The sequence below is a fragment of the Aotus nancymaae genome, unplaced genomic scaffold (genome assembly GCF_030222135.1).
Source record: "Aotus nancymaae isolate 86718 unplaced genomic scaffold, 86718_ANA_hifiasm-v0.15.2.pri h1tg000089l, whole genome shotgun sequence".
NCBI classification, from domain to species: domain Eukaryota; kingdom Metazoa; phylum Chordata; class Mammalia; order Primates; family Aotidae; genus Aotus; species Aotus nancymaae.
In genome coordinates this window covers 22,823,661-22,851,132 of record NW_026988504.1, presented here as the reverse complement: position 1 = coordinate 22,851,132, position 27,472 = coordinate 22,823,661, and the positions used below count along the sequence as shown (strand labels likewise).

General features: G+C 54.9%; 2 protein-coding genes across 12 annotated transcripts in view; one reads left to right on the top strand and one right to left on the bottom strand.

Annotated features, from left to right (window-relative positions):
• The first annotated feature begins 430 nt into the window (after nt 1–430).
• G6PC3 (glucose-6-phosphatase catalytic subunit 3) lies at nt 431–14,286 on the top strand. Of its 4 annotated transcripts, XM_064369289.1 has the most exons (7): nt 573–888; nt 5,194–5,300; nt 5,716–5,806; nt 6,005–6,123; nt 6,338–6,479; nt 6,708–6,846; nt 11,372–14,286. In XM_064369289.1, exons 1-7 carry the CDS (start codon nt 671–673, stop codon nt 11,390–11,392), a joined length of 837 nt encoding a protein of 278 aa, XP_064225359.1. In that variant the 5' UTR covers nt 573–670; the 3' UTR covers nt 11,393–14,286. The 4 variants fall into 4 exon arrangements, with proteins under 4 accessions (XP_012299378.1, XP_064225360.1, XP_064225359.1 ...); XM_012443955.2 differs by lacking the exon at nt 11,372–14,286 and having other exon boundaries at nt 431–888; nt 6,708–7,370; XM_064369290.1 differs by lacking the exon at nt 11,372–14,286 and having other exon boundaries at nt 431–947; nt 6,708–7,370.
• HDAC5 (histone deacetylase 5) overlaps nt 7,777–27,472 on the bottom strand; it is a 45,369-nt gene continuing 25,673 nt past the window's right edge. For 5 of the 8 annotated variants that reach the window (XM_064369283.1, XM_064369281.1, XM_064369285.1 and 2 more), the window contains 24 exons: nt 24,585–24,844; nt 24,324–24,495; nt 24,101–24,215; nt 23,688–23,818; nt 23,397–23,543; nt 23,187–23,299; nt 22,713–22,844; nt 22,283–22,505; nt 19,546–19,757; nt 18,570–18,854; nt 17,640–17,805; nt 16,378–16,511; nt 15,890–16,010; nt 15,143–15,192; nt 14,878–14,985; nt 14,101–14,156; nt 13,916–14,003; nt 12,044–12,163; nt 11,672–11,769; nt 11,381–11,499; nt 10,155–10,288; nt 9,814–9,898; nt 9,519–9,684; nt 7,792–9,433 (listed from right to left, as the gene is read on the bottom strand). In XM_064369283.1, the coding sequence (XP_064225353.1) occupies nt 9,394–9,433; nt 9,519–9,684; nt 9,814–9,898; nt 10,155–10,288; nt 11,381–11,499; nt 11,672–11,769; nt 12,044–12,163; nt 13,916–14,003; nt 14,101–14,156; nt 14,878–14,985; nt 15,143–15,192; nt 15,890–16,010; nt 16,378–16,511; nt 17,640–17,805; nt 18,570–18,854; nt 19,546–19,757; nt 22,283–22,505; nt 22,713–22,844; nt 23,187–23,299; nt 23,397–23,543; nt 23,688–23,818; nt 24,101–24,215; nt 24,324–24,495; nt 24,585–24,844 (3,275 nt within the window). In that variant the 3' untranslated portion in view covers nt 7,792–9,393. Of the gene's footprint in view, nt 9,434–9,518; nt 9,685–9,813; nt 9,899–10,154; nt 10,289–11,380; nt 11,500–11,671; nt 11,770–12,043; nt 12,164–13,915; nt 14,004–14,100; nt 14,157–14,877; nt 14,986–15,142; nt 15,193–15,889; nt 16,011–16,377; nt 16,512–17,639; nt 17,806–18,569; nt 18,855–19,545; nt 19,758–22,282; nt 22,506–22,712; nt 22,845–23,186; nt 23,300–23,396; nt 23,544–23,687; nt 23,819–24,100; nt 24,216–24,323; nt 24,496–24,584; nt 24,845–27,472 lie in introns of all 8 variants that reach the window. The other 3 variants (XM_064369282.1, XM_064369284.1, XM_064369288.1) reach the window with 2 other exon arrangements.

Here is a 27,472-nt window from a genome sequence, read left to right as displayed (position 1 = left end):
AAATTTAGGATCCCACCACCGCGCCCGGCTAATTTTTGTATTTTTAGTAGAAACGGGGTTTCGCCATGTTGGTCAGGCTGGTCTTGAACCCCTGACCTCAGGTGACCCACCCGCCTCGGCCTCCCAAAGCTGGGTTTACAGGCGTGAGCCACCGCGCCCGGCCTTTGCTGTTGGTTTTTTTTGTGTGTGGTTAGCGGTACTGGAGAAGAGAGGTCCGGTCGGGAAAGAATCCTGGCCCTGAAGATTACACATCCGCCTTCGCATCAGCAGAACAGGGACGCTGGGAGTGCGGTCCGTCCTCCGGTTAGTCTGTCCCCTGACCCGGAACCGCACCGGTGCCGCCACTCACCGGCTGCCCACGTGCCGGCTACAGCGGCCACGTGGGGCCATAAGGAAACGCGTTTAAAAAGGTTTGTCCCCTACGCTGCCCAGTACGGAGGAAAACCGGAGGAGAGCGCAGGAGGAAACTGTACTGGCTAGAGGCCGGACTTGCAGGAGCCCAGGACTGCCTGGGGCGGGGCCTGGGGCGGGGCTTGGTGTCGACCGCTAGCGGGGAGGGCGGGGCCTGGGACTCTGAAGGGTGGGCTTTGGAGAGCAGCTGGCCGACTCTACATTGTTGCTTGGACTCTTCGGCTTCCGCCCTGGAGCAAGCCCTGGAAGCTGGGCCGCCATGGAGTCCACGCTGGGCGCGGGCATCGTGATAGCCGAGGCGCTACAGAACCAGCTAGCCTGGCTGGAGAACGTGTGGCTCTGGGTCACCTTTCTGGGCGATCCCAAGATCCTCTTTCTGTTCTACTTCCCCGCGGCCTACTACGCCTCTCGCCGCGTGGGCATCGCGGTGCTCTGGATCAGCCTCATCACCGAGTGGCTCAACCTCGTCTTCAAGTGGTGAGACAGCGAAGCCCTCCGGCATCCTGGTCCCCGCCCCCGAGGGCCCCGAGTCATGTGTAAGCGCTGGTCTCTCTCAGCAGCTGTCTCAAGGGCCTTCCCACCCCTACTCTAGTCCCTAATTTTTTCCCTTTGAGCATCTTTGTGCAGCTTGGACTCAAACCTCAGAGTCCACCCATCCTACTCATTGGACCAGTGTTCCTCAAACTGGTCTGATCGAGAAATCACCTAAGGTGCGTGTCTAAGATGTAAATATCCTATCCTCGTCTCACACTTACTAATTTAGAAACTCCAAGGGGTTAGGAACTTATTTTTTATTTTTATTCTTTTTTTGGGGGGGAAATATATATATATATATTCCCAATATATTATACTCGCTCTCTCTCTCTCTCTCTCTCTATATATATTCTCTTTATATCTATATATAGATAGATAGAGAGAGAGAGAGAGAGAGAGATGGAGTCTTGCAGTCACCCAGGCTGGAGTGCAGTGGCACGATTTTGGCTCACTGCAACCTCCACGTCCTGGGTTCAAGCCATTCTCCTGCCTCAGCCTTCCCTGTAGCTGGGATTACAGGCTCGCACCACCACGCCCAGCTACTTTTTGTATTTTTAGCGATGGGATTTCACCATGTTGGCCAGGTTGGTCTCGAACTCTTGACCTCGTGATCTGCCCACCTCAGCCTCCCAAAATGCTGGGATTACTGGTGTGAGCCACTGCACCCGGTGAGAATTTATATTTTAACAAATACCTATGGTGATTTAAGTGGAGAGTTCTACCTCTCAACTTACTTTTTCATTCATCTATTCATTCATTTGCTATAATTTTTCAGAAGCATGCTTAGTGCTGGGCATCAGAGTAGCTGCTAAGAACAGAGACACCTTGCAGATTAATGTGTGGTCCTTGGACCATACGCAATGGCATAGGCAGCACTTGAAACTAGCTAGAAATGCAGACTCTCAGGCCCAGGGCCAGAGCTACTGAATCAAAATCTGCATTTTATCAGGGTCCCCAGTTGATTCCCTGTGTGTGTGCGCGGTAAAGTTTGGGCTAAAGCTCTGCATTCCAGGGAACACTTTCCCTTCTTTCTCCTTCATTCACTAGTAGATGACTCTTCACACTGAGACTTAGAAGCCAGGAAGCCCAGGGACATGGGTAAAGGCCCTGTGGCCCTTGGGACTGGGCATGCAGCCACAACTCCCTTCACCTCAGCCTCTATTGCCAGATCCCCAGCCTGGGGGAAGAAAGGGAGGCTCATACTAGGTACTTCTTTTTTTTTTTTCCTTTTGTACTCCCCTGCTTTGCTCTGTTGGACATACTAGGTATTTCTTTTTTTTTTTTTTTAAGATGGGGTTTCACCATGATGGCCAGGCTGGTCTTGAACTCCTGACCTCAGGTGATCCACCCACCTCGGCCTCCCAAAGTGCTAGGATTACAGGCGTGAGCCACCGCGCCTGGCCATACTAGGTATTTCAATGGGCTGCAATGACTTGCTGAAACAGCCTCATCCTTACGGTAAAGGGAACCACAGTGGTCTCTTCAGTTCCTTCTTGCCTAATTGCCCTTTGCTTTGTGCTCTCTCCTCCCTCAAAGTCTATAAGCCTCCCTCTCTAGTCCTTGTCCCCCAAAGATCACAATCTCCCCCAGACATTATTATTATTATTATTATTATTATTATTGAGATGGAGTCTTGCTCTGTCACCAGGCTGGAGTGCAGTGGTGCAATCTCAGCTCACTGCAACCTCCACCTCCTGGGTTCAAGCGATTCTTCCGCCTCAGCCTCCTGAGTAACTGGGACCACAGGCATGTGCCACCACGCCCGGCTAATTTTTGTATTTTTAGCAGAGACAGGGTTTCACCATGTTGGCCAGGATGGTCTTGATCTCTTGACCTCATGATCCGCCCACCTCGGCCTCCCAAAATGCCAGGATGACAGGTGTGAGCCACCGCACCTGGCCTCCCCCAGACATTAATATTAATGGCTCCCAAGTGGCAAAGCCCCTATTCATTTTCCTTTCTTTCCTCCTTTTTTTTTTTTTTTTTTTTTAATTTTAATGACAGAGTTTTGCTCTTGTCGCCCAGCTTGGAGTGCAATGTCGAGATCTTGGCTTACTTCAATCTCTGCCTCCCGGATTCAAGCGATTCTCCTGCCTCAGCCTCCCAAGTATCTGGGATTACAGGTGCATGCCACCACACCCAGCTAATTTTTGTATTTTTAGTAGAGACGGAGTTTCTCCATGTTGGTCATACTGGTCTCAAACTCCTGACCTCAGGTAATATGCCCACCTCGGCCTCTCAAAGTGCTGGGATTATAGGTGTGAGCCACTGTGCCTGGCATTCTTTTTTTTTTTTTTGAGATAGAGTCTCTCTCTGTTGCCCATGTTAGAGTACAATGGCACAGTCTTGGCTCACTGCAACCTCTGTCTCCCAGGTTCAAGTGATTCTCCTGCCTCATCCTCCCAAGTACCTGGGATTACAGGCGCCCACCGCCCGCCTGGCTAATTTTTGTATTTTTAGTGTGGGGGGGGGGTGGTTCACCATGTTGGCCAGGCTGATCTCAAACTCCTGACGTCAAGTGATCTGCCTGCTCAGCCTCTTAAAGTGCTGAGATTATAGGCGTGAGCTACCACGCCTAGCACCCCCATTCATTTTCTAAGTGAGCACTTGATGTATACTAGGCTCAGTTTTCAGAGGCGAGAGGCAAGTGCCTTCTATATCTGCCTTCCCAGCATGCCGCTTCCTGCCAGCATCTCATTTGCTATCCCATCTTTTCTCTTCCTGGCCACAGCAGCCTCTTCAGTGTGTGGTTTCCCAGGGCCCAGCCAAGCACTTGCTAGACCAGAGGATTTTGAAATTTTTTTGGCCTCCTTATTCTTTCTCAACCTCCTGTGTCCATTTCCCACTCCCATTTTCAGACATGAGAGGCTCACATAAATTTAGATGTGGATAATTCAGGTTGTAACTGGGGACATGGAGGCAGGGGTAGTAGGAGGGTTAGTGAGGGAGAGAGAGCTGGGTCCTGGGCTCTCTATGGATGATAAGAGCTGGCTCTTCAGTGAAAGGGGATAGAGTGGGATGGCTGAGTATTGCAGAATGCACACACATGCATGCCACAATCTCTTGCCCCTGTATCAGTTTTATTTTTTATTTTATTCACTTTTTTTTTGTTTTCTGCTCCATCACCAGGCTAGAGTACAATGGCATGATCACAGCTTACTGCAGACTCAACCTCCTGGGCTCAAGTGATCCTTCCCACTTCAGCCTCTGAAGTAGCAGGGACTACAGGTGTACCCCAAGACGCCTGGCTAATTTTTGTAGTTTTTGTAGAGATGGGGTTTTATCGCCAGGCGCGGTGGCTCACGCCTGTAATCCCAGCACTTTGGGAGGCCGAGTCTGGTGGATCACTTGAGGTCAGGAGTTCAAGACCAGCCTGGCCAACATAGTGAAACCCCGTCTCAAAAAAAAAAAAAAAAAAAAAGAGATGGGGTTTTGTCCTATTGCCCAGGCTGGTCCCAAACTCCTGGACTTAAGCGATCTGACTGCCCAGCCTCCCAAGTAACTGGGACTAAAGGTGTGCACCACCACTTCTAGCTAATTTTTTTTATTTTTGTTGAATCTGCGTTTTGCCATGTTGCCCAGGCTGGTCTTGAACTCCTGGCGTCAAATGATTCTCCAGCCAAGGCCTCCCAAAGCACTGGGATTACAGTCATGAGCCACTGTACGTGGCCCCAGGCTAGTTTTTAAAAATATTTCCAGGCTGGGCACGGTGGCTCATGCCTATAATCCCAGCACTTTGGGAGGCCGAGGCGGGTGGATCATGAGGTCACGAGATCAAGACCATCCTGGTCAACATGGTGAAACCCTGTCTCTACTAAAAATACAAAAAAATTAGCTGGGCGTGGTGGCATGCGCCTGTAGTCCCAGCTACTCGGGAGGCTGAGGCAGGAGAATTGCTTGAACCCTGAAAGCGGAGGTTGTGGTGAGCCGAGATCATGTCATTGCACTCCAGCCTGGGTAATAAGAGCAAAAATAAAAGACTCCATCTCAACAAAAAACAAAAAATATTTCCACAGGCTTTGAGGGTTAAGGGAAAAAAGAAAATAAATAGTGTGCTTTCTTCCTCCTGTTCTCAGGTAGAAAACCATGGCAAGGTATCCATGGATTCCTTGAGAGCAATGTACAGAATTGGAGCCCCTTTTTGACTTCACTCCTCAGGCCCTCTGGAGTACTCCGTGTCCTGCTCCCCTTGCATCTCCCTGGCTGTGTGTGCATGTGGAAAGTCATCTTGCATCTGTTCTCTTCCAGGTTTCTGTTTGGAGACAGGCCCTTTTGGTGGGTCCATGAGTCTGGGTACTACAGCCAGGCTCCGGTCCAGGTTCACCAGTTCCCCTCTTCTTGTGAGACTGGTCCAGGTGGGAAGTCTCAAACATCCTCCCTTTCTCAATGTGGTTAGGATTCAGGTGAACATTTCAGAGTACTTTTTCAGCCTGGGTGGCCCAACCATAGATCTAGTCTCCCAATTACTGGCCCGGAGAACAAAGGAGCCCCAGAGAGACCAAGCTGAGTGATGGGAGGAGGGCACTCATGCTATGTACCAGCTGCCCACCTTGTATAGAGTACAGCCAAGAGACACAGGTCAGGATAGAAGCTTGAGCGCAGTGACCTCAGGTGGCAGTAAAAAGGCCTCAGAGCAGAACGAGCTATGGATCAGTGCCGGGGAAAAGCTCTCTTCTCAGCCAGGAGAGGCAGCTGTATTATTGGGGCATCACCAGAGGCCCTGGGTTCTGCCTCCATCTTCTCACAACGAGCTTCTGGATTCGCTGGCAGGCAGCCCTTCTGGACACTGCATGGTCACAGGAGCAGCCCTCTGGCCCATAATGACAGCCCTCTCTTCGCAGTTGGCCACTCGGACCCGCAGGTATACCCTTGGTATTGCCCACAATTGGGAACAGGGCTGATGGCACCATGTACCTAAAAGACCCAGCAGCATGGCAGCCTGGGAGCTGGAGTTCTGGGGTCCCTGGGGTGTGTGGTCAAGCCATGGGGTACCTGGGTGCTACAGGAGGCCGAGCTGTGTATGGACGCGCTCTGAGCTCCTTGCCTCTCTTCTTTCTAGCCACTGGGTAAGGGTGATGCCTACCCTGGCTTATTGCACGTTCCTTTTGGCGATTGGCCTGTCGCGGGTCTTCATCTTAGCACATTTTCCTCACCAGGTGCTGGCTGGCCTAATAACTGGTGAGCAACTGGGGCAACGGGGTGGGCTGAGAATGGATGCCTTTGGCAGTGGGAGGATCAGTCTAGGATCTTCCCAGCTTTTGTAGAGCCCACCCCAGAGGCCTCCCTTATGTCTCAGTTTGTTCTCTTGCCAAGCTGCACTGCAGCCGGGGGTGGGGGCGGGGAGGGTCATATCCCTAAACTCCTTGAAGCTGCTGTCACTCCACTCTCCTAGGCGCTGTCCTGGGCTGGCTGATGACTCCCCGGGTGCCTGTGGAGCGGGAGCTGAGCTTCTATGGGTTGACTGCACTGGCCCTCATGCTAGGGGCCAGCCTCATCTACTGGACCCTCTTTACGCTGGGCCTAGATCTTTCTTGGTAAGTCTCACTTTGAAGCCTGGACGGGCCGGGCCCTGTCCTATCTTGCCTGCACTTAGCCTGGTGGATCTCTGGTTCATTATAGCTAAAAAAGGACACATTACCTATTCACATAGACTCTCACAGGCACAAAGCAGAACATAGGAGTGGGCCCCAGGGGCAGATGGCCAAGAGGCAGTGGCCTTCTACGTTCCAGTCTCTCCTGGCAAGGACTCTTCTTCCCCACAGGTCCATCAGCCTAGCCTTCAAGTGGTGTGAGCGGCCTGAGTGGATACACATGGATAGCCGGCCTTTTGCCGCCCTGAGCCGTGACTCAGGGGCTGCCCTGGGCCTGGGCATTGCCGTGCACTCTCCCTGCTATGCACAGGTGCGTCGGGCACAGCTGGGAAATGGCCAGAAGATAGCCTGCCTTGTGCTGGCCATGGGGCTGCTAGGCCCCCTGGACTGGCTGGGCCACCCCGCTCAGATAAGCCTCTTCTACATCTTCAATTTCCTCAAGTACACCCTCTGGCCATGCCTAGTCCTGGCCCTCGTGCCCTGGGTAGTGCACATGTTCAGTGCCCAGGAAGCAGCACCCATCCACTCTTCCTGACTTCTTGTGTGTCTCCTTCTTTCCTTTTTCTCCCACAAAGCCAATGTTCTGTGACCACCACACTCCAGGAGGCAGCCCCATGCCCTTCCAGCCCCCAAGCAGGCCCTCCTCTAAATCTGCTTTCCTACCACCTGGTCTTAGCCCGAAAGATGGGCCTTCTCTCTCCCAGAGAAGCTGGTCCTCCCTTTTCCTTTCCTCTCAAGCCCCCAAAGAGCAAAGGCAACAGCAAGACCAGCGGGTTCCTGCAACACTGTGAGGGGCAGCTGGGGCGGCCCCAATAAAGCCCTCAAATACTTTGAGATTCCTTTCTTGCCTGTGCGTACCTCTCCATAGGAGGACTTGCCTGTGTGTGCACAGGCGGAACCCTTGCCAGGCTGCTCCAGCAGTCTCTGTGCCACCTCCAGTCTTGTTTCCAGGGGCAGAGAGGCAGGAAAGGAGAGGGCTGTAAACTCAGATAAGACCTCTTGGCCCCTGGATCCCCTGCCTCATCACTGCCTAGGCCACATGAGAGGTCCCATGAGATGCTTTGACTATATTCAGTGTAACCCTGACTTTCACCTACAGGACAGATCTTGCGCCCCAACCTCCAGTTTCCTAAAATGGCTTCTGGTCCAGGGGCTGGAGCAAAGAGTAGTGTTTTTGGCTAGGAAGGAGGATGAACTACTCCATTTGGGAGCCCAGAGAATAGAGACATTGGCCCCAGAAGGCACTGCCAGAAACAAGTTTATTTACACAAGGACACACAGTGTAACGGGTTACAAAATCCTTAACTGAAATCCATATCCAGGGAGACAAAGCAAGGAGTGGGTTTACATGAGAACCAGACCAGCCACAGGGAGAGGGTGGGCAAGGGGCCCGGAGTCTGGGGCTCAGCAGAGAGGCCTGGTACACTGGGCCTAGCCCCGTCCCCATCCCCCAGGAGGATCTAAAACATACACACATAGCGCACAACGAACCAATGAATCGATGGTGCTGGGGCTCCTGCCCCTCCCCTGGCTCCCTCAACCCTGCTCAGGCCCCCAATAGGATAATAAATATGTAAACAGATTGGTGGGGCCCTGGAGATGGGAGGAGAGAAAGTATATGTGGTACTGGGGAGGAGGAGGGAGGAAGAGTCAGCCCCCTAGGAGCCACTTCCCATCTTTGGTTTCCTACAGGCTGGACAGCATTCCCTGGAAGCCTTGTAGGCCCACAGCCCCTGGCAGGGCTCCTGGGAAAGAGAAGGGGCAGCACTCAGCCCCCTCCTGGTCTTAGCTCCCTTGGGCTTGGGGCCAGCAAAGGGAGCCCAAGAGGTATGGAAGCTCCAGCAGAGGGCCAACTCCTGGATCCCTGGGTTCTGGCCTTACCCCTTCAAGAACCCCCACTCTCACCATCCCTAGGCTCCAAAGCAAAAGGCCCCAGGAGGGAGTGAGCCCCTGCCCCTTCTCCCTGCAGCATGCTGGATGGCTAGGGAAAGCTAGTCCTGACAGCAGGGGGGCTCTCACCAGCTGGAGCCCCCCTGCAGGGACCACCTTCTCCCCCTGCCCGGGCTGTGCCAGCAGAGGGACAGGGAGGCCATCCAAGTAAGGTGGGGAGCAGGCCTGGTTCTGCAGCTCCTCCTGGCCCCTGAGAACCCAGGAAACCAGTCCTCTCCTTCCCCACACACTTTTCATCCCCTCGGCCCCGGGAAAGGGGAAGCAGGCCCTGAAGAGTGTGAGGCAAGATAGCCCTGCTCACAGACCGCAGCCATGGCTTGGGCACCAGCCTCCCATCAGTGCTGAGACCAAGGAGGAGGAGGAAAGGGATCTGTGCAGAGATGCAGAGGACGACAGAAGGGGAAAAAGTGGAGAATCGCAGAGTGGGTGCCCACCTCCCTTCCACTCTGCATCTTAGTAGTGGACCCTCCAGATCCCCCCGAGGCTGAAGAAGGGAGGAGGGTGAAATTAAGGCATTTCCCCCCAATCAGCTGAAACCAAGGCACCGACTACCTGTTCCCTCCTCACTCGAGGGGGGGCCCAGAACTGGAGGGTACTGTCTGGGTCCCGTGTCCACCTTGAGCTGGCCCAGGCTCCAAGGGGGAAAAGGACAGAATGCAGGAAAATGGGTGGAGGGACACCTGGGTCAGGGCTGGGAAGACACCTCCCACCCCCTGCAGAGGGAGCAGGCTTCTAGAGCTGAGGTGGAGGCCACAGGACTGGGGGCCTGAGGCAGCGTGGAGGAGCAGGAGGGGCAAGGCTGAGAGACCCACACGGCACACCTTGTTGAATGTGTGACTTTTTGTTTTTAATAGAAAAAATAAACAAAATCACAATGGTGAAGCCCAGAGGGATGGGGGCCGGGGCATCACAGGGCAGGCTCCTGCTCCATGGGCTCCTCTGCTGGCCTGTTGGGGACAAACACAGGGGAGGGTGTTGAGTTGGGCACACCAGCAGGGGTGAGGGCAGAGAGGCGGCAGGCGTGCTGCTTACCTGGGGCTGTGCTCCCGGGCTGCCGCAGCCTGTACCTGCTCAGCCCCCACCGACAGCAGGGCCATGGCGCTCACAGTCTCAGCCTCCTCGGTCTCACCTGCCTGGGCCTCCCGCAGGGAACAGCCCAGACCAGTGGCGAACTTCTGCACACAGCTCCAGTGTTTGCCTGTGGATGAGAGACGGGCAAGGGGTGAGGGAGGGCAGACAACACCCACATGAACTGCTCCAGTCCTGGTGCTCCCACAAGCTCCACCCCGCCTTGGCAGCCCGAGCCCCTCCATGAGTCCCCACGCACTCTGGATCTCGATGACTTTCTCTAGTGTGGCCACTGCATTGATGTTGGGCTTTTGCTGCAAGACTGCCTCATCCAAGGGCTGCAGCTGGCAGGGGAAAGAAGAGAAGGCTTAGGGTGGGGAGTAGGGTTGCGATACGTACCCCTCTAACTGCCCCGCTCGGCCCCAGATATCGCTCATGACGGGCAAACATGGTCTTTTTGGACAAACCCATACTCAGAAAGCCTTCCCTGGCCTTTAGCTATTCCTTAGGACCAAAGAAAAGCTTCCTAACGGGCTCCCAGTGCTGGCTGGCCCCTCAGCCCCCTGGCTTGCCACCTCCCAGCCCCTTCCCACCCCTCACCTCTACACTGAGCAGAGCCGAGACACAAGCCTCAGAGGCATCACAGATGGCGGTCAAGTCGTGGCCTCCCTCCAGGGCCAGCACCACCCGGCCCTCTGCCAGGGTCATCAGCTGTCTGGTCAAGTGGCCAAAACCTTTGGGGATGGGTGAAGGGAGGAGGATGAAATGGTAAAAGGTATTCAATTCAAGAGTCAGTAAGAAAAGGAGAGAAAAAGAAACAGGAGAGGCGTGGTAGCTCATGCCTGTAATCCCAGCACTTTGGGAGGCCAAGGTGGGTGAATCACTTGAGGTCAGGAGTTCAAGACCAGCCTGGACTATATGGTGAAATCCTGTCTCTATTTAAAAAAAATTTAAAAATTAGCCAGCCATGGTGGCAGACACCTGTAGTCTCAGCTATTCAGGAGGCTGAGGCAGAAGAATCACTTGAACCCAGGAGGTGGAGCTTGCAGTGAGCCAAGATTGTGCCACTGCACTCCAACCTGGGCAACAGAGCGAGACTCCACCTCAAACAAAAAGAAAAAGAAAAAGACAAGAGGTGGGACAAATAGCACAAAATATGATGGCAGATATAAACTCTAATAGATCCATAATAAAATACAATGGTGGCCCGGCACAGTGGCTCACACCTGTAATCCCAGCACTTTGGGAGGCCGAGGTAGGTGGATCACAGGAGATTGAGACCATCCTGGCCAACATGGTGAAACCCTGTCTTTACTAAAATACAAAAAAATTAGCCAGGCGTGGTGGAGTGTGCCTGTAGTCCCAGCTACTCAGGAGGCTGAGGTTGCAGTGAGCCGAGATCACGCCACTGCACTCCAGCCTGGGCAACAGAGCGAGACTCCATCTCAAAAAAATAAAATAAAATAAAATAAAATGTCCATGGGCTAAATGCCCTATCACAGTCAAAACATTAACAGACTGGCTAAAGACTCCGATGACCAGCTGCTTTCAAGGAGCATCACTGCAACACCAGGGACCACAAGCTCCATCGCTACAGCTCCTGCAGTACGAATGCTCTACCCTCTGCTACCCCATTTCCACCTGCCGGCCCCTCAAGGCCAAAGTTGGCAGAGGACGATTTGGGGGAGTCATCAAGATGATTCCAAGTCTAGGCCCTGCCCCTGCTTTCCCCATCCCCTGCAGTATCAGTCTGTTCCCTGCCCCACGCCCCACTGGACTCTATCCTCACTATTCCACTTCCTCCCTCTATCCCCCAGCACGCTTACATCTGGCGGTGACAGAATAGCCACCCAGTGGAGACAGATGTCCTTCAACAGCATCAAACCCGGCAGAGACTAGGACCACGTCAGGTGAGAACTCGTGGGCAATGGGCATCACCACTGTCCTGCAAAGGGATGGCCCAAGCTGAGCCTGGCAGATGGCCAGGCCAGGCGTCGTCCCACTTATCATGCCAGAGACAACCCCCTCTACCCACACTGAACTGAGTGCCTTCTGTCCCCTCCCACCGCAGGGCTCGGGGGCTCCCTGTGACTCCCATGGCCCTTTTTAGTCCCTACCTGAAGGCTGTAAGGTACTCCACGTCTCCAATGGGGGGGTCCACACCTCCTGTCCATGCCACATTGACATTGTACCCCACGCCTGGCCCTCCACCAACCTGGCACCAGAGTTGGGGAGAGGGCTATTCTCACTGCCTGGGGATCCCAAACATTGCCCCTGCCCTCACCCCTGCCCTCACTGCTGCCTCCAGGTCTCACTCCACTGACCTCTGCTCTGCCTGGAGGAGCAGTCAGATCAGTGTGGTCCTCCCTCTAGGAGCCCAGACTCCCCAGGTACTAGCACCACCGGGCCTCTGTGGCTCCCAACCAGGTCCCACTGTGCCACCTCCCAGAGGGGCCAACAGAGTCTGCATTTATGCCCAGGAGCTCTACCTCTTCAGGAGCCCCAGAGCCTGGAAAGAAGTTGCCGTTGTCATAGCGATGCAGAGAGATGTAGAGCACAGAGGGGTCATTGTAGAATGCCTGCTGGGTGCCATTGCCATGGTGAATGTCCTAGGAGGGGAGGTGGAAGCATCAGGAAAATGGATGCAATGGTCACAATTCCACCTGTCAGCTGGGTGCTGTTACTCATGCCTGTGCTCCCAGCAGTTTGGGAGGCTGAGGGCTGGGGGGATTGTTGAGCCTAGGAATTCAAGACCCACCTGGACAACATAGCAAAACCCCAACCCTCAAACCAAAAAAACTCCACCGGCCCCACCCAAACCGCATGGTGGGCTTTGGGGGTATACCCACCCTAGCCACAGGGCATCCGTATTCTGTTTACAATGGCATTGCCCACCCCACGCTTCTCTAACTAGGGTCTGAGCCTCTGTGGTGTGGCACTGTGTAGGGGATACTCAAAGCCATGGGAATGGCAGATCTCCTTACAGAACCCATTCCACTTCACAGTTTTGGGGAAAACATTAAGGCTAATAGGGAATTTAAAACAAGCAGATCACATTCTTTTTCTTTTTGTTTGAGACGGAGTTTCACTCTTGTTGCCAGGCCGGAGTGCAGTGGCACGACTTGACTCACTGCAGTCTCCTCCTCCCGCGTTCAAGCGATTCTCCTGCCTCAGCCTCCCAAGTAGCTGGTATTATGGGCATGTGCCATCACGCCCGGCTAATTTTTTTTGTATTTTTAGTGGAGATGGGGTTTCACCATGTTGGCGAGGCTGGTCTCAAACTCATGACCTAAGGTGATCCACCTGCCTTGGCCTCCCAAAGGGCTGGGATTACAGGCATAAACCACTGTGCCGCGCCTTTTTTTTTCTTTTTTTTTTGAGACAGAGTCTCACTCTGTCATCGAGACTGGAGTGCAATAGCATCATCTTGGCTCACTGCAACCTCTGTCTCCCGGGTTCAAGTGATTCTCCTGCCTCAGCCTGCCGAGTAGCTGGGATTACAGGCTCTCGACACCACACCTGGCTAATTTTTTGTATTTCCAGTGGAGACGGGGTTTCACCATGTTGACCAGGCTGGTCTCAAACTCCTGACCTCAAGTGATTCACCCACCTTGGCCTCCCAAAGTGCTGGGATTACAGGCTTTGAGCCACTGTGCCCAGCCACAAACACTTAAGATTCTGAAGAAGGATCCAACATTTACATAAATTTTTAAGCCAGAATTGGGCTTCCAAGAGATTTCATCCTTCCCGAGGCTCGCTCCTGGCCACTTCCCCAGCTCACAGAGTGGCGTGTGCCTTTGCCTCCACCATTAGGAGCAGGGTTTGAGAAGCACCTGTGGTAGCATAAGCAGAGTGCTGGGGCCAAAAGGCCTGGTCTGAAACCCAGTGCCAGTATCTCCAGCAGAGTGGCCTTGGGTGAGTCACACAATGACTGACACCTTCATTTGCAGAAATGGACATCCCTGTTCTTACTACTCAAGGTGGCCATAAAGTACTCATTGGGTTCCTGGTATACAGTCCCCCCGTAGTCGTAGGCGGTGGGAGAAAAAATCGGCTACTAGCAATGGCAGCAGCATCACTACTGTCCATAGGAAATCCTGGGACTTCATTGCTTGAAGCTGCAACGTGACGGCCAAGATGGAACAGGAGCTAAATGTCTTTCTTAGAGAGGAGGGAGCCCTGCTAGAATGTGAGGTTAGTCATCCGGCAGGAGCCCCAGCACCCTTCCTTCCGCACTGGGCACCTGAGGACGAGGATGACTGGGCTGCTTGGAGGTGGCGCTGGGGGAGGGGACTTCCTGAAGGCCAACCCTGGTCCCAGCTCTGCCCACCCCTGCCCAGCCCCACCAGCTCACTGCCTACCCAGTCCACGATGAGGACCTTGCCCACGTTCAACTTCTGTTGCAGGAGTTTCGCTGTGATGGCTACGGAGTTGAAAAAGCAGAATCCCCTGAGGTGGGTGGGGGAGAAAAAGGCGGGAGGTCAGCTTCAGCATGATGTTTGCAAGAGACAGGAAGGGGCGAGGGCAGAGAATCTAGGGCACTCACATGGCTGTGGACTCCTCGGCGTGGTGCCCTGGGGGCCGGATGATGGCAAATCCATTCTGAAGAGGTGCGGGCAGAGGTCAGGGACAAGATCCAGGCAGGAAGGCCGTGGAGGGGGTGGCACAGGACAGAAGCACAAGCCAGGCAGGGAAGTGAACACAAACCAGAAAAGCAGATCTATATGTTCAACGCACAGTTTTGCTGGGTTTTTTGTTGTTGTTGTTGTTTATTTTGGAGACAGGGTCTTGCTCTATCACCCAGGCTGGAGTGCAGTGGCGCGATCATGGCTCACTACAACCTCGGCCTCCCAGGCTCAGGCAATCCTCCCAACTCAGTCTCCCGAGTAGCTTGGACTACAAGCACACGCCACCATGCCTGGTTAATTTTTTGTAGAGACAGTGTTTCACCATGTTGCCCAGGATGGTCTCCAATTCCTGGGCTCAAGCTATCCGCCCGCCTCAGCCTCCCAAACTGTTGAAATTACAGGCGTGAGCCACTGTGCCCAGCCTCAACGGACCATTTTGAATGCCAACCATGAGGCCTGAGCAGGGAGATAGTACTTCTGCCTCGAGACACCCGGGAGTGCACTAGGCATTAGTGTCTTTTTCTGGTCCCTCATACACCTTAATCCCAGCTGACACCTCCTTCCCACCCTGGTGTCCAAGAATTGGGCTTGCAAAGGACAGTCCCTCACTGAAAGGAACCCAAGGCTGCCCCTGTTCTCCGCCTCTAGGAGCAGGACCATGCCAAGGGGCACCGAGGTCACAAGCACATGCTCACCTTGAGCTCTCCCGCAGCCACCTTGAAGGCCAGCTCCAGCAGGCAGCCCACCGCCATGCGCACAGCACTGGAGGAGTGCATCTCATTCCACACAGTGTCGCTGTCCACCTGCAGGGCAGGAGAGCAGGCTTCAGCATGCCCCCTGCAGGGGGAGGGCAAGAACAGGGAAGGCACCTGGACAGTGGGCCAGCCACCGTGGGAGGCAGGGAAGAGACAGCGCTGGGAGAGCCGCCCACCCACCCCCACTGCTGCACTTCCTACTCACCCCGATGCCCCCACAAGGCAGCACGGCATACATCTTCTGGCTGATGGGGCCTGCAGGGAAGAGGGACAGAGCTACACTACAAGTGGCCTCGGGTGGATCATTTGAGGTCAGGAGCTCATGACCATCCTGGCCAACATGGTGAACCCCCATCTCTACTAAAAATACAAAAATTAGCCAGGCACGGTGGCACATGCCTATAAACCCAGCTACTTGGGAGGCGGAGGCAGGAGAATCACCTGAGCCCGGGAAACAGAGTTTGCAGTGAGTTGAGATTGAGCCACTGCACTCCAGCCTGGGGAACAGAGCGAGACTATCTCAAAAAAAAAAAAAAGAAGTGGCCTCAACTGCCAGGGCTACAGGCTTAGCCACTAAAAATGAGGGGTCAGACCCAAGTATAAGGCCTTGCAGCCCACACCAGTTGGGAGCTGTCAGTCCCGTTCTTGGGGATGTCCTACCTCTAGGGTTGGAAGGTAGGCAGAGAGGAGCATGATAAGCCTGGAGGGGAGCAAAGCAGTCCCCCCAGCCGAGCATCCCCGGATGGGGATCCTCCTGCACCGCACCCGACACATGCTCTATGTTAATGGCGCCCTCTGGAGGTGTATGATGTGATAACTGCCACCTCTGCAGCAGTGATGCCCTGTGCCCAAGGGGACAACCCTCCTAGCCTGGCTCGGCGGTCCTCCTGACAGCCCCCATCTCACCCTGGCACTGGACATGCCCTGCCCACCCGCCCACGTGCCAGCTCACCGAGCAACTTCTTGCTGTCCAGCTTCTGCCGGTTGAGGGGGCTGGTCCCATAGAGCAGGGTGTGGTATTCAGAGTGCACTGTCTGGATCTCGTCTAACGTGGCTTTGCGACCCCGGATCCGCTGTCAGGAGGATCAGTCAGAGGGGTCACAGAAAGGCGCAGCTCTCCCAGCCCCTCTCCGCCCGATAGCCAGGGGCACACAGAGCCACTTGCTGGCCTCCGGAGCTCCAAATATTTTTGAGAAAGTAGACCCTGGCTCCATCATGACCCTACTCCAGGATCCTCCCACAGTCAGCTGGGGACCATGCAGGACTATAGGCTGCAAGGGATGGAATGGAGGGGGGCAGGGGGGGTGGGGGGGCAGAGAACTGGCCCCTAAGTGTGGGGGTGAAGAGAGGATGAGGAAGAGGCATGAAGAGAGGCTTCTCTAACAGGGAAACAAAGGCTGGATTTCAGTTGAGGGCCAGAGGAAGAAGGGGCTCCCTTACCTCGCACTTGCTAAGCAGGCCTGTCTCCTGCAGCCGGGACCAGATGCTCTGGATCCGGCCAGCATGTTCAGGGTGCACATGTGTGTTTCCGCACATGCACTGGTGCTTTAGCATGAACGTGTCGTAGACCACACCTGGGCCACAGACCCACTGTCAGCCAGCACTGCTCTGGGCCCAGGGTCCCAGCCTGGCTACCTCGATCCTCAGCAGGGTTCATGGAGCTCTCTCCGACCCCCAGGTCCAAATTCCTCCCCACCGCAGCCACCCTCCCACACACCTGCCCCCTCTCCGTTTGTTTGTTTTTCTCTTTGAAACAGGGTCTCGCTCTGTCAGCCAGGCTGGAGTGCAGTGGCGCTATTGGCTCACTGCAGCCTCAACCACAGCCCCCACCACCCTGTGTTCAAGCCATCCTCCCACCTCAGTGTTCTGAGTAGCTGGCACTACAGGCATGCGCTACCACACCTAGCTTTTTTTTTTTTTTTTTTTTTTAAAGAGACGGGGTCTTACTATGTCGCTCACACTGGTCTCAAACTCCTGGGCTGGGCTCAAGTGATCCTCTCTCTTTGGCCTCCCAAAATGCTTGGATTACAGATGTGAGACACTGCACCTGGCCTTTCCTCTCCAGCCTTTGCCTCCTCTCAACTCCTGAAATTCCTTTGCTCCATTATTGCCTGTCGGAAGCTTCCGTGCTCCTCAACCCCAGCAAGGCTGCCCTGGACACCCCACAGGTCCGATCTCTGCCGGCTGTACCCCTCAGCTGCACCCTTCTCACAGCACCTCCTGCTCCCCCTCCTACCAAACCCATGTCTTGCTCCCCACTGGTGACATGGGACCGCTCTCAGGGATGTCTGTGTCCTCCCAGAGCCCAGCCTGTGGCAGCTTCATGGGGAAGAGGACTCTGGTCTCATCCCAGACCTCACAGGGAGAAGGAAGGGAAGGTCGAAGGGCAGGGCCCAATAGGGGCAGCAGGCTCTCTCTACCCAGCACTTCAGGCTATGGGGCAGTCCTTCCTTCCGTGGGGTGAGAAAGATGCTGCCCAGTGGGCAGAGGTGGAGCTACCCATTCTCCCAGCTGAGGCAGAAGGCCCTGCCACTACCACGAGCAGCTCTGGGGTACACGTACAGGGAGAGAATGAAGGCCTGTGTCCCTGCCTTTCAGGGTGCCTCAGGGGCTCCAGCAGCCTCTTACCCCTGCCTACTGGCTAGACACTACGCACAGGCCCCCTGCCTGGCCGAAGGACATAACTGGTGGTGGGGACTCACCTGTGGTGAAGAGGTGCTTCACAGGCTGGTCTGGAGGGCTCTTCATGCCCCCAGGGGCAGCAGGGGAGGACTGGGTGCGGCCCAGGGCCTGGTGAGGCACAGTGGCCAGGCTGAGGGGCGCCTGGTACACCTGCAGTGGCTGCAGCTGCTGGGCATCTGAGAATAGCTGGAGGGGATGACAGTGGGAGGGGGCCTAGGTCAGACTCAGCCCGGACAGGGGTGAGGGCAGGGCCTCCAGGGGAGTCCCAATCCAGCACTTTTCTTCTAAGTCTCCTCCTTCCCCCACCTCCTCCCACTTGCTCCCTCCTGGGACAGGAGACATATCTCTGAGACAGAGAGGGATGGGGGGGATGTGATGAGTCACATCAAAGAGTAGCATTGAGGTAAGAGGCTGAGAGGGGCGGGGGCGGGGGGGTGGGGCGGGGGTGGGATGAGTCAGGCCCAGAGGGCTCCACTGTGTCCGCAATGAATGGAGTGCCAGCTAGGCGCGAGGCAGACTGTAGTAACAGCAGGGGCGTGTGTGTACACACGCGCACAGGCACGCACAGGGACCGACGCACAGCCGGCCCTACGCAGGCAGAAACGCAGATACAAACAGGCCATGTGTGCACACGCACACAACCACATATGCGCGTGCGCGCGCACACACACACACACACAGACACAAGCAGAGAGGCAGACCAGTATCATAGATGCAGGGAGGGAACTGGCAGCCTAGGACAGACACAGCTCTGAGATCAACACAGACAGCTCCCCCTTCTCCCGATGGCCTCCTTCCCACTCCCCTTTTGCTCTCTACAGAACGCTGCTCCTGCAAGGCCTGGAAACTGCAGATGGGGGAAAGGGAAAGGCAAGGGCAGAGGCAGCAGCGGGGAAGGATAGAGCGGTGGTGACTAAGGGCTGGGACCACGGACCAGGGATGGGGCTCACCTTTTTGTAACCAGCACTGGGCTCCTCCGAGTTGGGCCCCTCCTCAGCACCACTCTCGCCCTCCTCGTCCTTGACCTGGATGCAGTCCTCCTCCTCCCCATCCTCCTCCTCCTCCTCCTCCTCCTCCAGGTCTTCCTGTGTGCTCTCACTCTCTGTGGAGCCCTCCCGGGGCATGGTCAGGGCTCCCTCCCCCAGCAAGGCCTCCTGCTGCTCCGTCAGCTCCTCCTCTGTTTCCTCAGGGTGAGTGGTGGGCTGCCTGGGCAGCTCCCCTGTTTTGGTGAGGATCTGGTAACAGAAACAGAGGCACATCAGCTGGGAGCAGCCTGTAACCCAGACCGGTCTATCCTTCCCTCCCTCCCTTCTTCCAGGCAGAGCTTCTATGTGAGTTAGAAAAAGGCCAGGTGGCTCCTCTGAGAGGAGGCCTCTTTTTTTTTCCTTCTTGAGACAGAGTCTCCCTCAGTTGCCCAGACTGGAATGCAGTGGCTCGATCTCAGCTCACTGCAACCTCTGCCTCCCAGGTTCAAGAGATTCTCCTGCCTCAGCCTCCCCAGTGGCTGGGATTATAGATGCATGCCACCATGCCCAGCTAATTTTTGCTTTTTTTTTTTGAGATGGAGTCTTGCTCTTGTTGCCCAGGCTGGAGTGCAATGGCGTGATCTCGGCTCACTGCAACCTCCGCCTCCTGGGTTCAAGCGATGCTCCTGCCTCAGCCTCCCGAGTAGCTGGGATTACAGGCACCTGTCACCATGCCCAGCTAATTTTTGTGTTTTTAGTAGAGAACGAAGTTTCACCATGTTGGCCAGGCTGGTCTCAAACTCCTGACATCAGGGGATCCACCCACCTGAGCCTCCCAAACTTCTGGGATTACAGGCGTGAGCAACTGCACCTGGCCTGAGGTGGACTTTTCTCCCAGCCTGGTGCTCACCTGTGTCCTGCCCCCAGCACAGCCCCAGGCCATTCACCTCTCTAGGCTCACCTTGCCCAGCTGCAGCTGCTGCTGCTTCTGCTTCTCCAGGAACTGCTGGTGCTGCTGTTGCATGACCAGCTGCTGCAGGGCCTGGGGACTCTGCGGCAGCGGTGAGGACTGAGTGCGGCTCAGGGGCCGATGCCGTGGGAGCTTGCCCACTGTCCGCATGCTGGTGGCCACACGTTCACCCGTCACTAGTGGGGACTGCCCGTGGAGCGGCACTATGGAGTTAGGGGTGACGACTAAGCACCATTGTCAGGGCACCTGAGTGCCCCCCAAGCCCGCATCTTGCCCCCATATCCCCTCTGGAATACCACCACCTAGTCAGGAAACACCCTGGGGGACCTGGAGCACCCTCCACCCAAACCTGAGCCCCATTCTTCCTCTTCCCCACGACTGAAGAGTTTCACAGCTCTAAGGTACCACCTCCAGGAAGCCTTCCTAGATTCACCATCTTTTCCCTTTGATTTGCTCAACTGAATAAACTGAGTACACATGTAGTCTGGAGCCCTGTTTGAGTGAACAATGACTTGTTCTCCCCAAGTGCAACAAGGCCTCCTTGATCGTGGACCCCCGTGGATCATGCCAGGCCAGGAAGCCCCGGGAGCCAGGATCATGTATCTTTCAAGCAGAATCTCTTCTAATGCCAACAGGTACTTAAGAGCTGTCTAAAGCTGTGCTGTCCCATCCCATGGCTACTGGTTACACGTGACTACTGAGCCCTTCAACACAGCCTATCTAAAGTGAAATGTGACGTAAGTGTGAAGTATACACTAGATTTCAAAGACTTAGTATGAAACAAAAAGCAAAATATCTCACTGGTAACTGCATGTTGGTCAGGCACAGTGCAGCTCATACCCGTAATCCCAGCACTTTGAGAGGCCAAGGCAGGAGGATGGCTTGAGCCCAGGAGTACAACAAGACCAACCTGGGCAGCCAGGCACAATGGCTCATGCCTATAATTCCAGCACTCTGGGAGGCCGAGTCGGATAAACTACCTGAAGTCAGGAGATCAAGACCAGCCTGGTCAACATGGTGAAACCCCATCTCTAATAAAAATACAAAAAATGAGCTGGGCGTGGTGATGCATGCCTGTAATCCCAGCTACTTGGGAGGCTGAGGCAGGAGAATCACTTGAACCTGAGAGGCAGAGGTTGCAGTCAACTGAGATCATGCCACTGCATTCCAGCCTGGGCAAAAAGAGTGAAACTTCGTCTCAAAAAAAAAAATTAGCTAGGTGTGGTGGCTGATGTCTGTAGTCCCAACTACTCAGGAGGCTGAACCAAAAGAACTACTTGAACTCAGGAGGCGGGGGTTGCAGTAAGCCGAGATCCCGCCATTGCACTCCAGCCTGGTGACAGAATGAGACTCTGTCTCAAAAAAACAAAACAAAACAAAGACCAGCCTGGGCAACATAGCAAGATCCTGTCTCTACAAAAAAAAAAAAATCTTAATTAAAAAATAAAAAGCTGCTGGGTGAGGTGGCCCACGCCTATAATCCCAGCACTTTGGGAGACCAAGATGAGTGGATCACAAGGTCAGGAGTTCAAGACCAGCCTGAGCAACATAGTGAAACCCTGTTTCTACCAAAAATACAAAAATTAGCCAGGCGTGGTGGCGCACACCTGTAATTTCAGCTACTTGGGAGGCTGAGGCAGGAGAATCACTTGAACCTAGGAAGCGGAGGCTGCAGTGAACTGAGATCGCACCACTGCACTCCAGCCTGGGCGACAGAGCAAGACTCTGACTCAAAAATAAAAATAAAAAAATAAAAACCTCATGGCTGGGCATGGTGGCTCACACCTGTAATCCCAGCACTTTGGGAGGCCAAGATAGGCAGATCACCCAAGGTCAGGAGTTTGAGACTAGCCTGGCCAACATGGTGAAACCTGGTCTCTACTAAAAATACAAAAAATTAGCTGGTGTGGTGGCAGGCGCCTGTAATCCCAGCTACCCAGGAGGCTGAGGCAGGAGAATTACTTGAACCCAGAAGGCGGAGGTGGCAGTGAGCCGAGATTGTACTGCTGTACTCCAGCCTGGGCGAAACTCAGGAAAATAAATAAATAAATAAAAAGATATGCACATGTATTACAGAAATGCTAATATTCTGGATATACTGAGTTAAATATATGTCGTAAAATTAATTCCGCTTGCTTTTTTTTTTTTTTTTTTGAGATGGAGTCTTGCTCTATCGCCTAGGCTGGAGTGTAATGGCGCGATCTCGGCTCACTGCAACCTTTGCCTCCTGGGTTCAAGCGATTCTCCTGCCTCAGCCTCCTGAGTAGCTGGGATTACAGGAGCCCACCACGGCACCCAGCTAATTTTTGTAATTTTAGTAGAGATGGGGTTTCACTGTGTTGGCCAGGCTGGTCTCAAGCTCCTGATCTCAAGTGATCTACCTGCCTTGGCCTCCCAAAGTGATGGGATCACAGATGTGAGCCACCACGTCCAGCTCCACTTGCTTATTTTTACATTTTTCAATGTGGTTGCTAGAAATTACATATGCAGGTTGTGTTATGTTTCTACTGAACAGCACTGCTCTGGGATGTGAACTCCAAGATGGCAGCAGATTTTGTCAAGAACAGTGCCTGGCATCCCATAAGGTAGCCCATGTTTCTAGATTGTGGAAGAAATCCCTGCTGCTGCTGATGCTGCTGAGGGGAGCTGTGACAGCAGGGCTTCAGAGTATCCCTGGCCGTTGGTCCTGACCTGAGCCCATCCCTTGCACAGCTGCCTGCCCACTCACCAGCAATGAGGGTGCTCTGCTGCCGGGCCTGCTCCAGCAGTAGCACGTGCTGCAGCAGGGAGGCATGTCCATGGGGGCTCCCGTCACCCTCCAGTGCCACGCCCAGCAGGCAGCCAGGGATAGAGGATGTGCTCATGAACTTGCCGGTCAGCATGCCACCCTGCCGAAGGGACTGGAGGGCCTGCCTCTCGGCCTCCTGCTGCGTCGACAGCTTCGGGGAGGCCTGGGGGGTGGAGGGAGGGGCTTATACAGCCTCAGTCCTGCCAACTTTGGACCAGCATCCCCATCTACCCGCTATCTACCCACCAGCTCTGGGTAGGGCCAAGAGATCTCCCTTACAGCTTTGGAAGAGCAAAAGCCCCAGCTGGGGGCATCCAGGACCTCTGACCTCAACACCAGAGGGAGGACGGGGTATGTGCCCTGTACTTACGGTGAGGTGCGAGTTGGTGACAGTGACCGTGGCCTGCAGCCCTAGGGAGATGTTAGGCAGAGAGGGAGATGTGTAGAGGCTGAACTGGTTGGGGGAGCTGTCCAGAGGGAGGGCTCGGTGCTGGGGGAGCATCTGGGAAGTAGTCAGAAGAGACAAATATAAGAGTGACCAAAGGGGAGGCGACAAGGGAGGGCAACCTGGGGCCAAGGCCAAGGTCTCTGAATGGTGCCCAATTCCCTCTACCCTGAGCTCCCACTGAGGGAGACTGAGCCATCAGAGCTCTTCACAGTCCTGTGGGACAAATCCCCCTTCGAGGCAATTAATTCCAAGCAAGGATTCTCCAGCCTATTCATGTGGGCAGAGAGGTCTCTGGTGGGCACTCAGCCAGACAGACTGGAAGGAGCTGTACTCTGTCTTCCAAGGGAGAGAGAGCAGCTCTGTCCCACCCCAACCAGCCCTCAACCAGGCCTGTACCTCGGTAGGGATGTTGGGAACTGAGCCAGTAAAGCCATTCTCAGCGATGGTGCTGTGGGAGCTGTTGGGAGAGCTAGGGCCGGAGCCTGGTGCGCTGTTACACACGGACGACGCTATAAGAGAAGTGGCTGTCACCTGGGCCTGCTCTGAACTAGCCCCTGCCCCCGATTCCCAGACCCTCAGAACAGGTAACAGGAGAGCAACCCTTACCCCCAGGCCCAGCACCTGTGATTTCAACAGCTCTCTTCTTAAAGGTGCTAATAACAGTCCCATCCTTGCGACGCAGGAGGGGACTGCTTCTCCGCTCTGCCACCTTCTGTTTTAGCCTTGAACGCACTTTCAAGTTGGGTTCAGAGGCTGGAGAGAAGGTAACCGAGATTCAGATACATGCATAGAGCACACACCTGCAGCCGAGTCCACTGTGGTCAGGCCTGACCCTGCCACAAAGCCCACCCCTGCCTCCCAGGAGCCATATTCTGGGAGGCCAGGTTGGGGACTCACCTGTTTTGCGGAGGGGAAAGTCGTCTCGACTGTCGTAGGGCCCAGGCAAAGGCAGTTTGTAGGAGGGAGGCGTCCCAGGGGGGCCGCTTTGGGGAGGGGAACTCTGGTCCAAAGAAGCATGGTGGGCTCCCCTGGAGGTAGGGTTGGGGATGGAAGCAGATCGAGGTCACCACCCAGCCTGCTGGACCTGCCACCTGGCAATCTCCACTTAGGAAAAATCCTTTGTATACAGGAAGAGTACATGGATCTCGGGGAAGGAATGAGGAAATAAACAGGGATGGGGGCGTCCTATCTCCAAGGAGAGATTGCAGGGCCTGTATATGGGCACCAGGCAGAAGCCCCTTGCCATCCTGTAGCCAGGCAGCCCCTAAGCGGCTCACCTCTGCCCACCCACGCCTGCCCAGGGCCATTACCAGCATTTGGGGTGCTGTGGGAGGGAATGGTTGAGGCCGCCTGGTGTGGGCTCCTTTGACTTCGACAAGAGGAATTCCTGGAGCCTCAGCTTTACCTCGGTGCTGGCAATGGCACCTGCAGGACAGGGCACAACTGACCTGGTTGCTTGGGGCCAGACCCCCCCACGGCAGGGGCAGGTGTCACGGGCAGGGCCTCAGGAGGTCCCAGGAGGCCACGCCTTACTCTCTTTGCTCTTCTCCTTGTTCCGCAGGATGAGCAGCTGCTGTTCCAGCCGCTGCTTCTCCAGCTCTTCCTGCCGCTGCTGCTCCCGCTGCCGCTGCTGCTCCAGCTCCTGCTGCCGCTTGGCTGCCAGCATCTCCTGCTGCTGTTTGGCTGCCAGCATCTCCTGCTGCTGCTGCAGGGGCATGGGGAGGGAGGCAGGAGTGAGCCAGGCCCGGGCGGGGGTCGGAGGTCGGGGCAGCCCCCCGCGCCCCCCTCGCTCACCTTGAGGTGCTTCTGCAGCTGGACCTCATGCTGCCTTGTCAGGTGGTCATGCTGTTTCTGGAACTCAGCGAACAGGAGCTGCTTCTGCAGCTGCTGCTGCTGCTTGAGTGCCAGGAGCTCCTGCTGCAGTTGCTGCTCCCGCAGTGTGGGGTCCACAGAGCCCACCAGAGCCCCCCGTAGCTCCACAGGGCTGGGGCTGCCTCCACCCCCACCCCCCATGGAGCTGGGCATGGCTCCTGGCAGCACCGGCTTCACCTCCACTGCGGGCAGAAGAGACAGGAAGGAGTTAGCAGACCCAGCCCCAGACTGCAGGCATGCCTGGGGCCCAAAGGCTACAGGGTAGGATTCTAGGAGACCCAAACAGAACAGAGATAGAGGGGAAGTCAAATCCCTCTGCTCCATGGATGCAACATTTTGCCTTAATTAAATGAGGCTGAAGCCATGAAATTCAATAGGAAAATATGGGCCAAGCGCGGTGGCTCACACCTGTAATTCCAGCACTTTGGGAGGCTGAGGCGGGCGGATCACTTGAGGCCAATAGTTTGAGACCAGCCTGGCCAACATGGTGAAACCCCCTCTCTACTAAAAATACAAAAATTAGCTGGGCATGATGGTGCACACCTGTAATCCCAGCTATCCAGGTCGCTGAGGCGGAAAATCTCTTATACCCTGGGAGGTGGAGGCTGCAGTGAGCCAAGATCTGCAGCTGCACTCCAGCCGGGGCAACAGAGCAAGACTGTCTCAAACAAAAAGAAAATATGCATAAGCATGAAGCTGTACCTGACAGATTTTGAGTACTAAACACATTTTATATATGTGTGTATGTTTGTGTATGTGTGTATGTGTATGTGTGTGTGTGTGTGTGTGTGTGTGTGTGTGTGTGTGTGTGTCTATCTACCTACATATATATTAGAGACAAGGTTTTGCTGTGTCACCCAGCCTGGAATGCAATGGCATGATCATGGCTCACGACAGCCTCGACCTCAAGCAACTCTCCCGCCTCAGCTTCCCAAGTGCTGGGACTACAGGAGCACGCCAATGCACCAGGCTAATTTTTAAATCTTTAGTAGAGACAGGGTCTCACTATGTTGCCCAGGCTGGCCTTTCACCCCTAGGCTCGAGTGATCCTCCCACCTCAGCCTCCCAAAGTGCTAGGATTATAGATATGAGCCACTGCCCAGCCTTCAACATGTTAATTTTGTCATTGATAATCAACACACCTCTGGGCATTTTATAAGAATGACTCATTTAAATGTCATGGTTAGGTAGAACTTGGGTACTATTATCACCCCATTTTCCTGATGAGGAAACTGAGGTTTAGAGAAGTTGAAGTAGCAACCAAACACAGCCAGGCAATCGAAGAACCAGAATGTGAGTGCAAATCCTAAGCTTTTAACCACTGTCCTGTGACCACTCCCATTTCTCAACACCATGCTCCATGCAAAGCCTCATACTAGAAGAGAAACTGAGGCACAGAGGTTGGTTCTAGAACTGATGGGGCCCTTGGTAACTCCAGGAGAGGCTGGTGGAGACCTTCTGGATATTCCTATTCTCTGTCCTATTCTGGGGCCTCATCCCTACCTGGGGCAGGAGGGAGAGGCTGTGGGAATGGGGGTGGGGTGGGAACAGAAGGCCTTGGGGAAAGGGGGTGCAGGGCTGCACCAAGCCCGGGACAGGAGGGGGCTGGGAGTCAGACTCGCTTCCTTTGCTGGATTATCTCCTTTCAACAGTTTTATTGTAATTACCCTGAAAATGCCGCTATATATAGAGTGAGCCAAACAGCAGCTGTGCCTGGGGGGAGGGGGAATGAGAGGATGGGCGGGCAGGCAGCAGGGAGGAGGTGGGAGGAGGAGACAGGAAAGGAAAGGGAATCAGACAGGAAGAAGGGTAAGGGCAGGGGGAGGGCGGGAGCTTCAGCAGAGATCTCAGAACTCTCGTCCTAGGGAGAACCGTCTGGGGAGAAGGAGGCTGCCGGGGAGGGGAAGGCAGTGGAGGGAGGGCCTGCTGGGTTCCCAGACCTTGGCCAGGCCCCACGTGGACAATGGGCCGAGCGGCTCAGGGAGTGCACGAGGTTCCAATGGGCTTATGGGAAGGCTGGGTCTCCACCTCTTTGTCCCTACACAAGGTCTTCTGGTCACTGCATGTCACTCTCCACCACTGCCCTGTGGTTGTCAAGACAACTGGGCAAACACCACACCAGCAGGGAGCCCCAAGCCCAGCCCATGCCCCACAAAGCCTCCAGCCAGGAAGGGGAAGGCAGGATACCTCACTGCCTGGGAAGGCGGAAGTGAGAGAGGCAGGGCCAACCCATTCCTGTTTCTCTTCTACTTCTTTCTCCTAAGAAAGCCCTCACTCTCCTCACTGCAGCCCAGGGAGGTCACGAGGGGCTGAGAAGGCCCTCCTGTGGCAAAGTGGCCCACTCCGGCCCAGGGCTGGGCAGAAAGGACTCCAATATTCTTCTGGCTACCAGTGCTTCTGCCCTCATGAGCTGGCCTCTCTCCAGGCCACCCCCAGCATTAGGAGGAGAGAGAGAAAAAAAAAAGTTGGGTTTTTTTTTCTGAGAGTCTTACTACAACCTCCACTGCCTGGGTTCAAGCGATTCTCCTGCCTCAGACTCCCAAGTGGCTGGGATTACACCATGCCCAGCTAATTTTTGTATTTTTAGTAGAAATGGGGTTTCACCATGTTGGTCAGGCTGGTCTTGAACTCCTGACCATAGGTGATCCACGTGCCTCGGCTTCCCAAAGTGCTGGGATTATAGCCCATCGCACCGGCCGAAAAATTTTCAAAGAGAGGAAAGTGGGAGGTGGGAGGTGGCAAAGGGTGGGCTAAGAGAGGCCCCCACACCTGTGTAGATGGATCTGGATCTCTCCAGAGAACCTAGCACT